The sequence below is a fragment of the Rhinopithecus roxellana genome, chromosome 11 (assembly GCF_007565055.1).
Source record: "Rhinopithecus roxellana isolate Shanxi Qingling chromosome 11, ASM756505v1, whole genome shotgun sequence".
Classification (NCBI taxonomy): Eukaryota; Metazoa; Chordata; class Mammalia; order Primates; family Cercopithecidae; genus Rhinopithecus; species Rhinopithecus roxellana.
The window spans coordinates 58,113,813-58,127,037 of NC_044559.1; the positions used below are offsets into that span (position 1 = coordinate 58,113,813).

At 38.8% G+C, this 13,225-nt stretch overlaps 1 protein-coding gene across 1 annotated transcript in view; it reads right to left on the reverse strand.

Annotated features, from left to right (window-relative positions):
* The window catches only part of LOC104675552 (cullin-2-like), a 62,354-nt gene extending 56,148 nt beyond the window's left edge, over positions 1 to 6,206 (reverse strand). The window contains 1 exon segment of the mRNA XM_030940154.1: positions 6,040 to 6,206. Coding sequence (XP_030796014.1) covers positions 6,040 to 6,206 — 167 coding nt within the window.
* Between the last annotated feature and the right edge of the window lie 7,019 nt (positions 6,207 to 13,225).

Below are 13,225 nucleotides of genomic sequence, written 5' to 3' on the forward strand. Positions count from 1 at the left end.
CTGCACTCCAGCCTGAGCAACAGAGCGAGACTCCATCTCAAAAAAAAAAAAAAAAAAAGATACGACTTAATTGGTACTGAAAAATTAAAACTATTCAATACCATGATTTTTGCATATGTTAATTATGTGCCCAAATGTCTCACAATGCCAAAATTAATATATCCACTGCATGTAAATGTAAACAAAATCTACTGGAAGGATTTGTGTCACATCTCCAGCTTAAGCAGAAAGGAGCTACACAAGAGAGGTGGTACAGGTAGACTCTCCTACTTCATTCCATACATAGTACTTCTGCACTGTTGGACTCTTCCAGAATACACGTTTTTTAATGGAGTGAATCCACCTTAATAAAATTTTAAAGTTCATGTTTTAACTCACCATAGTTTTGGGTCTCAAGCCACTGTATAATTTTAACCAATTAAATATGTTCTTTCTCTCTAACCTATTCAAATATCCAACCAACCAGGAAATGTTTAACCCTTATGAAGAACACCTACAAAAATGAGCTTTTCAACCTCCAACACTCAGCTATGATTCGATTATAGACAAGACACTTTAAAAGACAAAAAACGTTGGCTGGGTATGGTGGCTGACACCTGTAATCCCAGCACTTTGGGAAGCCAAGGCGGGGGGATCACAAGGTCAAGAGATCGAGGCCAGGCGTGGGGGGCTCACGCCTGTAACCCCAGAACTTTAGGAGGCCAAGATGGGCAGATCACGAGGTCAGGAGATTGAGACCATCCTGGCTAACATGGTGAAACCCCATCTCTACTAAAAACACAAAGATATTATACAGGCATGGTGGCAGGCACCTGTAGTCCCAGCTACTGGAGAGGCTAAGGCAGGAAAATGGTGTGAACCCAGGAGGTGAAGGTTGCAGTGAGCTGAGATCACGCCACTGCACTCCAGTCTGGGCTATAGAGCGAGACTCCATCTCAAAATAAATAAATAATTAATTAATTTAAAAAAGAGATTAAGACCATCCTGGCCAACATGGTGAAACTCTGTCCCAACCTTCTGTCTTGAGTTAAAATTAGTGATGTTTAGTATTTTTGTATGTTTCTGACTGTGTGTCATTTTTTGATAATTGTCTATTCATGAACTTTGCGTACTTTCTGATGGAATTATGCTGATTTGAGTTCCTTGCAAATTCTAGATATTAGAATAATATAAGTCCCTTATGTTAGTGTTATTCTTAAGCATTTGCATTCTCATAGCTTAGCTCCCCCCTTATAAGTGAAAACACACAATATTTGTTTTTTTATTATTGAGTTTCTTCACTTAGAATAATTTCCTCTAGCTCCATTTAAGTTGCTGCAAAATAAATCATTTTGCTCCATTTTTAGGGGGAGTCATATTTCATGGTGCATATATATCACATTTTCTTTATCCGCTCCTCGGATGATGGGCACTTAGGTTAATTCTGTGTCTTTGTAATTGTGAATTGTGCTGCTATAAACATACTTGTTCATATGCCTTTTTCATATAATGACTTATGTTTTCAAGACTTATTTTTAAGGGGGGTGGGGTGGTAGATACCCAAAGGTATGATTGCTAAATTGAATGGTAGTTCTACTTTTAGTTCTTTAAGGAATACCCATACTGCTTTCCATAGTGGTTGTACTAACTTACATTCTCACCAGCAATGCAAAAGTTTTTCATTTTTATCACATCTATGCCAATATCTTTTTTTTTTTTTTGACTTTTTAATTATAGCCATTTATGCAGGAGTAAGGGGGTATCTCACTGTAGTTCTAATTTGCATTTCTCTGATAATTAGTGATGTTTAGCATTTTTTCATGTTTGTTGGCTGTTTGTATATTTTCTTTAAAAAATTTTCGATTCATGTCCTTTGCCCACATTTGATGGGATTATTTGTTTTTTTCTGGCCAATTTGCCTGAGTTGCTTGTAGTTATTGGATATTAATTCTTTCTGATATGCATAGTTTGCATGCAAATATTTTGTCTCTGTGGGTTGTCTGTTTACTTGGCTGATTGTTATTATTTGCTATGCAGAAGCTTTTTCGTTTGATTAGGTCACATTTATTGATTTATTTTTGTTTTATTTGCTTATGAGATCTAAGCCATAAATTCTTTTTCTAAGCCAGTGTCTGGAAGAGGTTTTCTGATGTTATCTTCTAGAATTTATATGGTTTCTAGTCTCAGATTTCAGACTTTGATCCATCAGAAGTTAATTTTTGCATAAGGTGAGAGCTGAAGATTTAGTTTCATTCTTCTATATGTGGCTGATAGTTATTCAAGCAACATTTGATGAATAGGGTCTCATTTTATGTTCTTGTGTACTTTGTCAAAGATCAGTTGGCTGTATTTGGCTTTATTTCAGGGTTTGTCTATTCTGTTCTGTTGGTCTGCATGCCTATTTTTATACCAGTACCATGCTGCTTTGGTAACTAGAGCCTTGTAGTATAATTTGAAGTCAGGTAATGTGATGACTCCAGATTTGTTGTTTTTGCTTAGTATGGCTTTGGCTCTGAAGGCTCTTTATGGGTTCCACATGAAATTTAGAATTGTTTTTTTCCAGTTCTGTGAATAATAATGATGGTATTTTGATAAAAATTACATTGAATCTAGAGATTGCTTTGGGCAGTATGGTCATTTTTCAGAATAATATTTAGTATCTATTAGCCTATTTTCATACTGCTGTAAAGAAGTGCCCAAGACTGGAAATATATATATATATATTATTTATTTATATATAATATTTACATATTATGTTATATAAAAATATTTATAATAAAATATAATGGAAAGAGATTTAATTGACTCACAGTTCCACAGAGCTTGGGAGGACTCACGAAACTTACAATTATGGTGGAAGGTAAAGGGGAAGCAAGCAAGGCACCTTCTTCACTTGGCAGCAGGAGGGAGAATGAACACAGGAGGAACTATCAAACTCTTATAAAACCATCAGATTTATAAGAATTTACTACCACAAAAATAGCATGGGGGAAATCACCCCCATGATCCAATTACCTCCACCTGGTCTCTTTCTTGACAAATGGGGATTATGGGAAGTATAATTAAAAATGAGGTTAGTGTAAGGACACAAACTTAACCATGTCACAATCTATGAGCACGAAATATGTTTCCACTTGTTTGTGTCACCCATGATTTCTTTCAGCAGTGTTTTGTAATTTTCCTTGTAGAGCTCTTTCACTTTTCTTGTTAAATATATTTCTAAGTATTTTATTTATTTATTCATTTATTTATTTTTGCAGCTATTGTAAAACAGATTGAGTTCTTAATTTGATTCTCAGCTTCATTGTTTTTGGTGTATAGCAGTGCTACTAATTTGTGTACATTGATTTTGTATCCTAAGACTTTACTAAATCTGTTTATAAAATCTGGAGGCTTTTTAGATGAGCCTTTTGAGTATTTTAAGTATACGATCATACCACCAGTGAACAGAAACAGTTTGACTTCCTCTTTTCCAGGTTGGATGCCCTGTATGTATTTCTCTTGTTTGATTGCTCTGGCCAGGACTTCCACTACCATGCTGAATATAAGTGATAAAAGTGGGCATCCTTGTCTTGTTGCAGTTCTCAAGGAGAATGTTTTCAAATTTTCTTATTTAGTATGATATTGGCAGTGGGTTTGTCATAAATGGTTTTTGTTTGTTTGAGGTAAGTGACTTCTATGCCTATTTTGTTAAGGAAATTTATCATAATTCTGGATTTTATTAAATGCTTTTTCTGCATTTTCGAGATGATCATACTTTTAAAAAAATTCTGTTCATAAGATGTATCACATTTATTGACTTGCATATGTTAAACCGTCCCTGCATCCTCAGGATAAAACCTACTTTGTCATGATGTATTATCTTTTTGATGTACTGTTGAATTCAGTTAGCTGTATATTGTTGAGAAGTTTTGCATATATGTTCATCAGGGACATTGGTCTGTAGATGTCCGTTTTTGTTGTAGCCTTTGCTGGTTTTGCTATTAGTATGATACTGGCTGTATAGAATAATGTAGGAAACATTTCCTTTTTCTTTATTTTTTGGAATAGTATTAGTAGAAATAGTACCAATTCTTCTTTGAATGTCTAATTGAATTCAGCTGTGAATCCCTCTGGTTTTAGCCTTTTTGGTTGTTGGCAACTTTCTTTTTATTATCAATTCCATCTCGCTGCTTGTTATTGGGCTGTTCATGGTTTCTATTTCTTACTGATTTAAGAGGGTTGTGTATTTTCAAAGATCTGTCAATTTTCTCTAGATTTCCTAGTCTGTACATGTAAAGGTGCTCATAGTAGCCTTAAATAATTTTTTATAATTTTTGTGTTATTGATTGTAATATGTCCAGTTTTATTTCTAACTGAGCTTATTTAGATTTTCTCTTTTCTTTTCTTGACTAATCTTCAAATGGGCTCTCAATTTCGTTTATCTTTTCAAAAAAATAGCTTTTTGTTTCATTTATCTTTTCTATTTTTTGTTTCAATGTCCTTCAGTTCTGCTCTTATCTTTGTTATTTCTTGCTTTCTGCTTTGTTTGGGTTTACTTCGTTCTTGTTTCTCTAGTTTCTTGAAGTGTGACCTTAGCTGTCTATTCATGCTCTTTCAGACTTTTTGGTGTAGGCATTTAATGCTATAAACTTTCCTCTTAGCACCGTTTTTGCTGTATCCCAGATGTTTGGATAATTTGTGTCATTATTATTGTTTTTTAAAAATAATTGTTAAATTTCCATCTTGATTTAATTTTTAACTCAAACATTAATCAAGAGAAGATTGTTGAATTTTCATTTATTTTTATAGTTTTAAGGGTTCCTTTTGAAGGTAATTTCCAGTTTTATTTCACTGTGATCTAAGAAAATTCTTGATATGATTTTGATTTCTCTAAATTTACTGAGACTTGTTTTTTTGTGGCCTATTATATGGTATATCTTGAAGAATTTTCCATGTGCTGAAGAGAAGAATGCATATTCTGCAGTTTGGGAGAAGAATGTTCTGTGAATGCCTGTTAGGTGTATTTGTTCTAGAGTGTAATTTAAATTCATAGCTTCTTCTTTACTTTATGTCTTGATGATTTGTGTAGTGCTGTCAGTAAAGTATTGAAGTTCCCCATTATTATTGTGTTGCTGTTTTGCTGAGTTCTCAGGTGTTAGCGTGTCCGGAATTGGTGGGTTATTAGTCTCGCTGATTTCAAGAATGAAGCCACGGCCCCTCGCAGTGAGTGTTACAGTTCTTAAAGATGGTGTGTCTGGAGTTTGTTCCTTCAGATGTTCAGATGTGTCTGGAGTTTCTTCCGTCTAGTGGGTTCATGGTCTCACTGACTTCAGGAGTGAAGCTGCAGACCTTTGCGGTGAGTGTTACAGCTCTTAAAGGCAGCGCATCTGGAGTTATTCATTCCTTCCGGTGGGTTCGTGGTCTCCCTGGCTTCAGGAGTTAAGCTGCACACCTTCACAGTGAATGTTACAGCTCATAAAGGCGGTGCGTCTGCAGTTGTTCGTTCCTCCCGGTGGGTTCGTGATCTCACTGACTTCAGGAGTGAAGCTGCAGACCTTCACATTGAGTATTACAGCTCAAAAAGGTGGCATCGACCTAAAGAGTGAGCAGCAGCAAGATTTATTGCAAAGAGTGAAAGAACAAAGCTTCCACAGCATGGAAAGGGACCTGAGTGGGTTGCCGCTGCTGGCTCAGGTGGCCTGCTTTTATTCCCTTAATTGTCCCCACCCATATCCTGCTGATTGGTCCATTTTAGAGAGAGCTGATTGGTCCATTTTACAGAGCACTGACTGATCCATTTTACAGAGAGCTGATTGGTTCGTTTTGATAGAGTGTTGATTTGTGCATTTACAATCCTTTAGCTAGACACAGAATGCTGATTGGTGTGTTTACAATCCTTTAGCTAGACACAAAAGTTCTCCAAGTCCCTCACCAGATTAGCTAGACACAGAGTGCTGATTGGTGAGTTTAGAAACCTTTAACTAGATACAGAGTGCTGACTGGTGCATTTACAAACCTTTAGCTAGACAGAAAAGTTCTCCAGGTCCCCACCAGACCCACAAGCCCAGCTGGCTTTACCTCTCAATGGTACTCACCACGGGACTGTGGCACCTAGCCCAGGAACTCTGGCAGCCCAGAGGGAGCTTGCCCCCAGTCAAGCCCAGCAGGCACTGGCCGGCCACGCTGAGTGCAGGGCATGCCGAGCCCCTACCCACCCAGAACCTGCACCAGCCCACGAGTGCCATGTGCAGCCCCAACTCCTGCCAGTGCCTCTCCCTCCACAGCTCCTTGCAAGCAGAGGGAGCCAGCTCACCTTGGCCATCCCCAGAGAGGGCTCATAGTGCAGTGGCAGGCTGAAGGGTTCCTCAAGCATGGCCAGGGTGGACCCCGAGGCCAAGGAGGTACCAAGAGTGAGCTGAGGGCTGCTAGCATGTTGTCACTTCTCATTAATAAGAATTGTTTTATAAATCTGGGAGCTCCAGTGTTAGATGCCTATAAATTTGGGATTGTAATATCTTCTTGTTGGACTAATCCTTTTATCATTATATAGTATTCTTCTTCGTCTTTTTTTAAGACAAAAAAGGAAACTGACCTTCCTGTTGGATTAATCCCTTTATCATTATATAGTATCCTTCTTTGCCTTTTTTTTAAATATAAAAAAGGATACAGACTGTAAAGCAACAAAGCTTTGTAGCTTTAAGGTTTGTTTTGTTTGATATAAGAATAGCTACTCCTGCTTGCTTTTAGTTTTCATTTTTGTGGAATATCATTTTCCACCATTTTACCTTAAGTTTCATAAGTCCTTATGTGTTAGGTGACTCTCTTGAAGACAGCGAATATGTGGTTGTTGGATTTTTATACATTCTGTCATTCTATATTCTTTTACTTGGAGCATTTAGGCCATTTACATTCAATGTTAAGATGTGAGGTACTATTCAATTAATCCTGTTGTTACTTAGACACTTCGTATTTTTCATTGTGTTATTGTTTTATAGGCCCTGTTAGTTTTATGCTTTAAGGAGGTTCTATTTTGCTGTATAGCAAGCTTTTGTTTTAAAATTTAGAACTCCCTTTAGCATTTCTTGTAGTGCTGGTTTGGAAGTGGCAAATTCCCCCAACACTTGTTTGTCTGAAAAAAGTCAATGTGAAGGAGAGAATTTTAAGAGCTGTGAGACAGAGTATCAGGTAACCTATAAAAAAAAAATCTGTCAGACTAACAGCCAATTTCTCAGCAAAAACCTTACAAACCAGAGGGATTGGGGTCCTCCTGCTTTTAGCCTGGAACCTTATAAAAGCCAGCCAAGAATTCTGTGTCTATCAAAACTAAGCTTCATAAATGAAAAAGTGATAAAGTATTTTTCAAGCTTTTTAGTGCATAGTCTGTGGTTTTGTTTTCTTCTATATAATTGCCTATATACCAAATACAGAATTTTCAGTTCTTTTTATTTTTATTTTTTTTATTTTATTTTATTTTTTTTGAGACGGAGTCTTGCTCTGTCGCCCAGGCTGGAGTGCAGTGGCCGGCTCTCAGCTCACTGCAAGCTCCACCTCCCGGGTTCACGCCATTCTCCTGTCTCAGCCTCCCGAGTAGCTGGGACTACAGGTGCCCGCCTCGTCGCCCGGCTAGTTTTTTGTATTTTTTAGTAGAGACGGGGTTTCACCGTATTAGCCAGGATGGTCTCGATCTCCTGACCTCATGATCCGCCCGTCTCGGCCTCCCAAAGTGCTGGGATTACAGGCTTGAGCCACCGCGCCCGGCCCCAGTTCTTTTTATTTTTAACACACACATTTTTCTATTCCATTATAAAATTCTTTTAAATATTTTAACATCATTTAAGTGACTACATCAGTAAAATTTTGCATAATTTACTTTATTTTACAGTATTATATAAATCATGTGTGCCTTTTATGCCCAGATAAAATAATAGATGTAATAATACTACAGAAAAAACTAAATAGATGTCATTCTTGCCTTTATGAAACTTAAAGTGAAGGAAATAGAGATTATAAAATCATACACATATCAATGTTATCATGAAAAGTTGCTGAGACCAGCTCAGGGAGACCCTAACCCAGCAGTGCTAGAGGAATTAAAGACACACAAACACGGAAATATAGAGGTGTGGAGTGGGAAATCGGGGGTCTCATAGCCTTCAGAGCTGAAAGCCTCAAACAGAGATTTACCCACATATTTATTAACAGCAAGCCAGTGATAAGCATTGTTTCTATAGATTATAGATTAACTAAAAGTATTCCTTATGGGAAACAAAGGGATGGGCCAAAATAAAAGGATGAGTTTGGCTAGCTATCTGCAGCAGGAGCATGTCCTTAAGGCACAGATCGCTCATGCTATTGTTTGTGGTTTAAGAACGCCTTTAAGCAGTTTTCTGCCCTGGGTGGGCCAGGTGTTCCTTGCCCTCATTCCAGTAAACCCACAACCTTCCAGCATGGGCATCATGGCCATCATGAACATGTCACAGTGCTGCAGAGATTTTGTTAATGGCCAGTTTTGGGACCAGTTTATGGCCAAATTTTGGGGGGTCTGTTCCCAACAAAAAGTAAAATGTGCTTTGACAGAATTTTAAAAGATGACCACTGAGATTAACAGTTTAGGACAGGTGTCTCTGCAACAGTGACACGTCGACTAAAAAGAAATCCTTAGAAACAATTTCTGTTGTTTTTACTTACTCAGAATTCCTTTCAAATAGCATTATATTCTTTCCCAAATAGCATTATATTTTCTATCAGTGAATTGTACCTCCCACATTTCATACCCTCTTGGCCCATGGCTGAACATGTGATCCATGCCAAGACAATAATAGTTTCTCTTGGGTGTTTAAACTTTAAACATGTACTAAAAAGGGCAGAAAATGGTCAGACCTATGTTAGTCCAATGGTAGTAAAATGAAGCCTATTAGTAGTTAATTCTTGTTCATCTAACTCTTAAAACTAAGCTTATTTCTAGCCTTCCAGAATTATGAGACAGGCATTGCACTTAATTCTCTGCAACAAGCAAAAATAGGTAATAGATTCCCCTTTTTGCTTAAATTGCACAGAATTTACTTCTGTGGCTTATGCAACAATCAACCCTAGCTGATACAGTCATTATGGTATAGTAAGAAAAGAAATAAAATGCTCACAGATGAAGCTAGGAGTCAACTGGTGTAGGCTTTCAGGGCGTAAAGGACTTTTAAATTTCATTCTAATGGAAAGCCATTTTAAAAATTTAAGCAGGAGACTGCATAATCAGAAGTATGTTTTCATAATAAAACAGCTTCGATGTCTGGAGTAACACTCGAGTTTCATTGTCTCACAGCTATGGAAAACAAGGACATGGACACACAAAAAGTGAGGTTGAGAGCAGAAGTTTAACATGCAAAAGAAAGAGAATAGCTCTCTGTTGCAGACAGGTGTCTGGAAAAATTGACTGCTGGTCTGTTGTGAAATGCAGGGGGTTTTATAGATAAGATGGTGAGGGGGTGGTGTCTGACTTATATAGGGTGTAAAAAACTGGTTAGACCAGGTGTGCCCTTTGCACAGAACACAAATCTTTGGTAGCTCCCACCCTAATCTTTTATTATGCAGGTGGATTTCTCTGTCTAAGGTGTGTTAATCCTTGTTGAAAGTGAGCTAGGGGGTTATATGCTAAGCCAACTAAGAGGTCTCTTTCCTTAAAATAAAATCATTTGTAAGAAAAGACCATCCATATAGCATTTCAAAAGGGTTCAGCCCTAACTTTGAAGGGTAAAGCCACCGTAAAGCCTTGGAAAGAATGACCCAAAGAAGGTGTGTTCCTTGGGACAGTTGTATTGCAGGGCTGTTACAGGGTTTGATGAGGTCCTGCATTTTCAGGTTATTAATAATGGCTTCTAGCCCTTTCCTAGCATCTGGCTTTAGGGAATATTATCCTAACTATCGCCTGAACTCCCCAAAAAACTGGGATCCATAAGGTGAATCTGGACTGGCCTAGTGCTTATAACTTGACCTATTCTTCCATGAATTGCCCACACTTCTGAATTAATATTAGTTTCCACCAGGGGGAAACAAAGAGTTTGTTCTGGGGCTATAAGAATGCTGACCCCATGTGAGTTAAAATATCTCTACCTAATAAAGGAGTGGGATTTTAGGCATGATTAAGAAGATATGTGTAAATAATAGATCTCCCAAACTACAACTAAGCGATTGAGAAAAATAGCAGGTTAGAATCTTTCCTGAGATGCATATCATGGTCATGCTACAGAAAGAGGGGAGGCCTGGATTAGAGAGAAGTAAAAAACTGGCTCCAGTGTCCAGAAAGAAGTTCATATTCCTTCCTTCAATTTCCAGAATCACCAGGGTTCCTGAGCAATAATGGCAGTTCGAACCACTGGAGCTGGGGGTCTGATCCCAGGGACTCATCAGTCTTGCTGGACCATTAGTGAAACCAGTTTTGGACATGGTGACCTCCATCTCTGGAGGCAGTTTGATTTCCAGTGGTCACTGCCATGTGCTGGACAGGGTCAAGGTGGCTGCTTCTTGCTCCCCGGGCAATGCTTCTTAAAGTGCCCTGACTTGCCACATTGGTAGCAACTAGGAGATGCACCTCAGGGATCCTGGATCTTGCAAGTGTGTAAAGCAGTTACTACAGCCCCTGTCCTTCCCTGTGTTTCCTCTCTTTCTCCTGGACATCCTCCTGGTTCCTATTATAAAATACCAAGGTGGCCATCCTCAAGAGATTTTCCAAGGTGGTATCTGGTCCTGTAGCCTCCTTCTGTAGTTTCCTTCTAATATTAGGAGCTTCCTGTGTAATAAACATGTCTTTTAAAATTAGCTGTCCCTCAACTGTTTCAGGTGATATGGAGGTATGTTTCATTAGTGCTTCTCTCAGCCTTGCCATAAAGGTTGTGGGATTCTCACGTGGGTTTTTGTCTGTCATGGACATTTTAGAGTAACTAAGAGATTTGGCACTAATTATTCACAGGCCTTCCAATATGCACAATAAAAAGTGTTTTCTTTTCCATTTATCTGTGAAGTTATTGGGGTTCTAATGAGGGTTGTCAGGAGGTATTTCCTCTCTTTTTATTGGGAATGGTGTTTTCCCTTTTTTTGTCCTTACCTATTTTCTCTTTTGCTTTTTGGCCTACTAGAAGAGACATATTGCTCATCTTTAATTCCTCTGATGCCGGCAGAGCTGCCTGTTTTTCAGCAGCATTTGAGCTTGGCTTAGGAGCTGCATAACATCCCTCCATGAGAGGTCAAACACCTGAGATAAATTTTGGAAGGCTTCTATATAGCTATCAGGGTCATCAGAAAATTGGCCTAAGTTTCCCTTTATTTGCCTAAGGTCCTGAAATGAGAAGGGAACTTGAACCCTAGTGGCATCACATTCATTGGGAATTTCCCATATGATTAAGAGCAAACCTGAAGGAGTGGGAAGTTTTGGATATGGTGGAAGTGGAAGAGCCTGTGGTGTGGTTAGAGGGGGACCTGAATATAGGTGATAGAAGGGGCTAGGACACTAGATTGCTCCCTCAGATGGTTCTCCTAGAAGTTGCCTTTCTAGTTTTGGAGAATTATTTCCTTTGTACCTCCCTGATATGACTGCTAAAAGAGTTGGGTCAATTGTGCAATGCTTGCAAAGATCTAGGTTGTCTCACAGGGCAAAGAAAACCTGTACATAGAAAACCTTGACCTGTTTGCTCTCTCATCTACAGAAAAGATCTAATTTTTGGATAGTATTAAAATCAAGACTTCCCTCCAAAGTCAGGTTAGTTCAAGCTAATAAGAAGGGCATACTTTTGTGCAAAAGAAAATTAGCCACTTTTTCTTCAAAGTCCTGGGGTCATAGGAGTCCCAATGCTTCATAATGCACTCCAGAGGAGTACAGGCTGAGGATAGTCTGTTACCCATCTGAAAAGAGAAGTGAGAAAAAGGTATCCCTTTAGTCTCCTTCCTTCCTTTCTTTTTCTTGTTTTGTTTTTCTTCTTCTTTTTTTTTTTTTTTTTTTTTGAGATGGCTCACCCAGGCTGGAGTGCAGTGGCGTGATCTCGACTCACTACAAGCTCTGCCTCCGAGGTTCACACCATTCTCCTGCCTCAGCCTCCTGAGTAGCTGGGACTGTAGGCCCCCACCATCATGCCTGGCTAATTTTTTGTATTTTTAGTAGAGATGGGGTTTCACTGTGTTAGCCAGGATGGTCTGGATCTCCTGACCTCATGATCCACCTGCCTTGGCCTCCCAAAGTGCTGGGATTACAGGTGTGAGTCACTGCACCTGGCCTAGTGTCCTTCCTTTCTTTTGGAATGACCCAGGGTAAAGGAGGTGCCAATGGGTATATCCTTTCAACTGTTTCTTTCCTTGGTTCCCTGAGCCCCAGCATCCATTAAAGTGGATGCAGACACCACCCTCAGACATGGATCCAGGGGAACTAAGCAATGGGATTAGTCACACTTACCATTTCAACTTTAGTCCTCTGTTGGCGATTTCCCTATGATTTTCTAGACTTCTGTGATCTCTGTGGCTTCCCAATAGATGGCTCTCAGGACAGACTATGTAACAGTTGTATGTGGGCAAGGCCCCTTAATGGAGCGAGAGTACTGGGTTGTGCTCTATATGCTGTTATTATACCCCAGATTAAAGTATATATTCTTAGGCAGTGGTTCTGGTTAGCATCCTTACTACATGAAATCCCCTTATTATTTAAGTATTATTGTAACAGGAAGTAGAATAGGTGCTTTAAAACATGTAGTGACCAAATGGAAGTTTTTCTGTTGAAGGAGAAATTATTGACACAAAATTTGGTTTTGGGAGACATTTTCCTCCTCATTGTTGAGTTTTCCCATTCATGGATGGGGCATAAAGCTTGGTTTATAGTTGAGGGGTGCAAAAAAGGAATAGTATTGGGAAAATACAGTGTTCCAGCAAAGGCCTGACAAGGTATCTCTTGGAGAGGATTCCTATTCCATTGGGTGGCACTGTAGGTTTTGAAATACCATGTACTTTCCAGATAAAGGATAGAGAAAAAGATGTTCATTGGGTAGGGAAGGGGAGACCCTTTGTTCCTAGAAAAATCACAAAAATGGCAATCCCTTAAGCTCTATGCCCAGTTACTGTGGAATTGCTGATCTTGCCTGATATGATTATTTCTTTTAACTGAAAAAATTATTGCAGCATTGCATATAAAGAGGGGACAGGAGACATGGTGGTCATGGAGAGGAAAGAAAAAAAATTGATGAAAAAACCTTGGAGATTGTGTTGCTGATACCTAATGAGCAGTAAGAGGCTG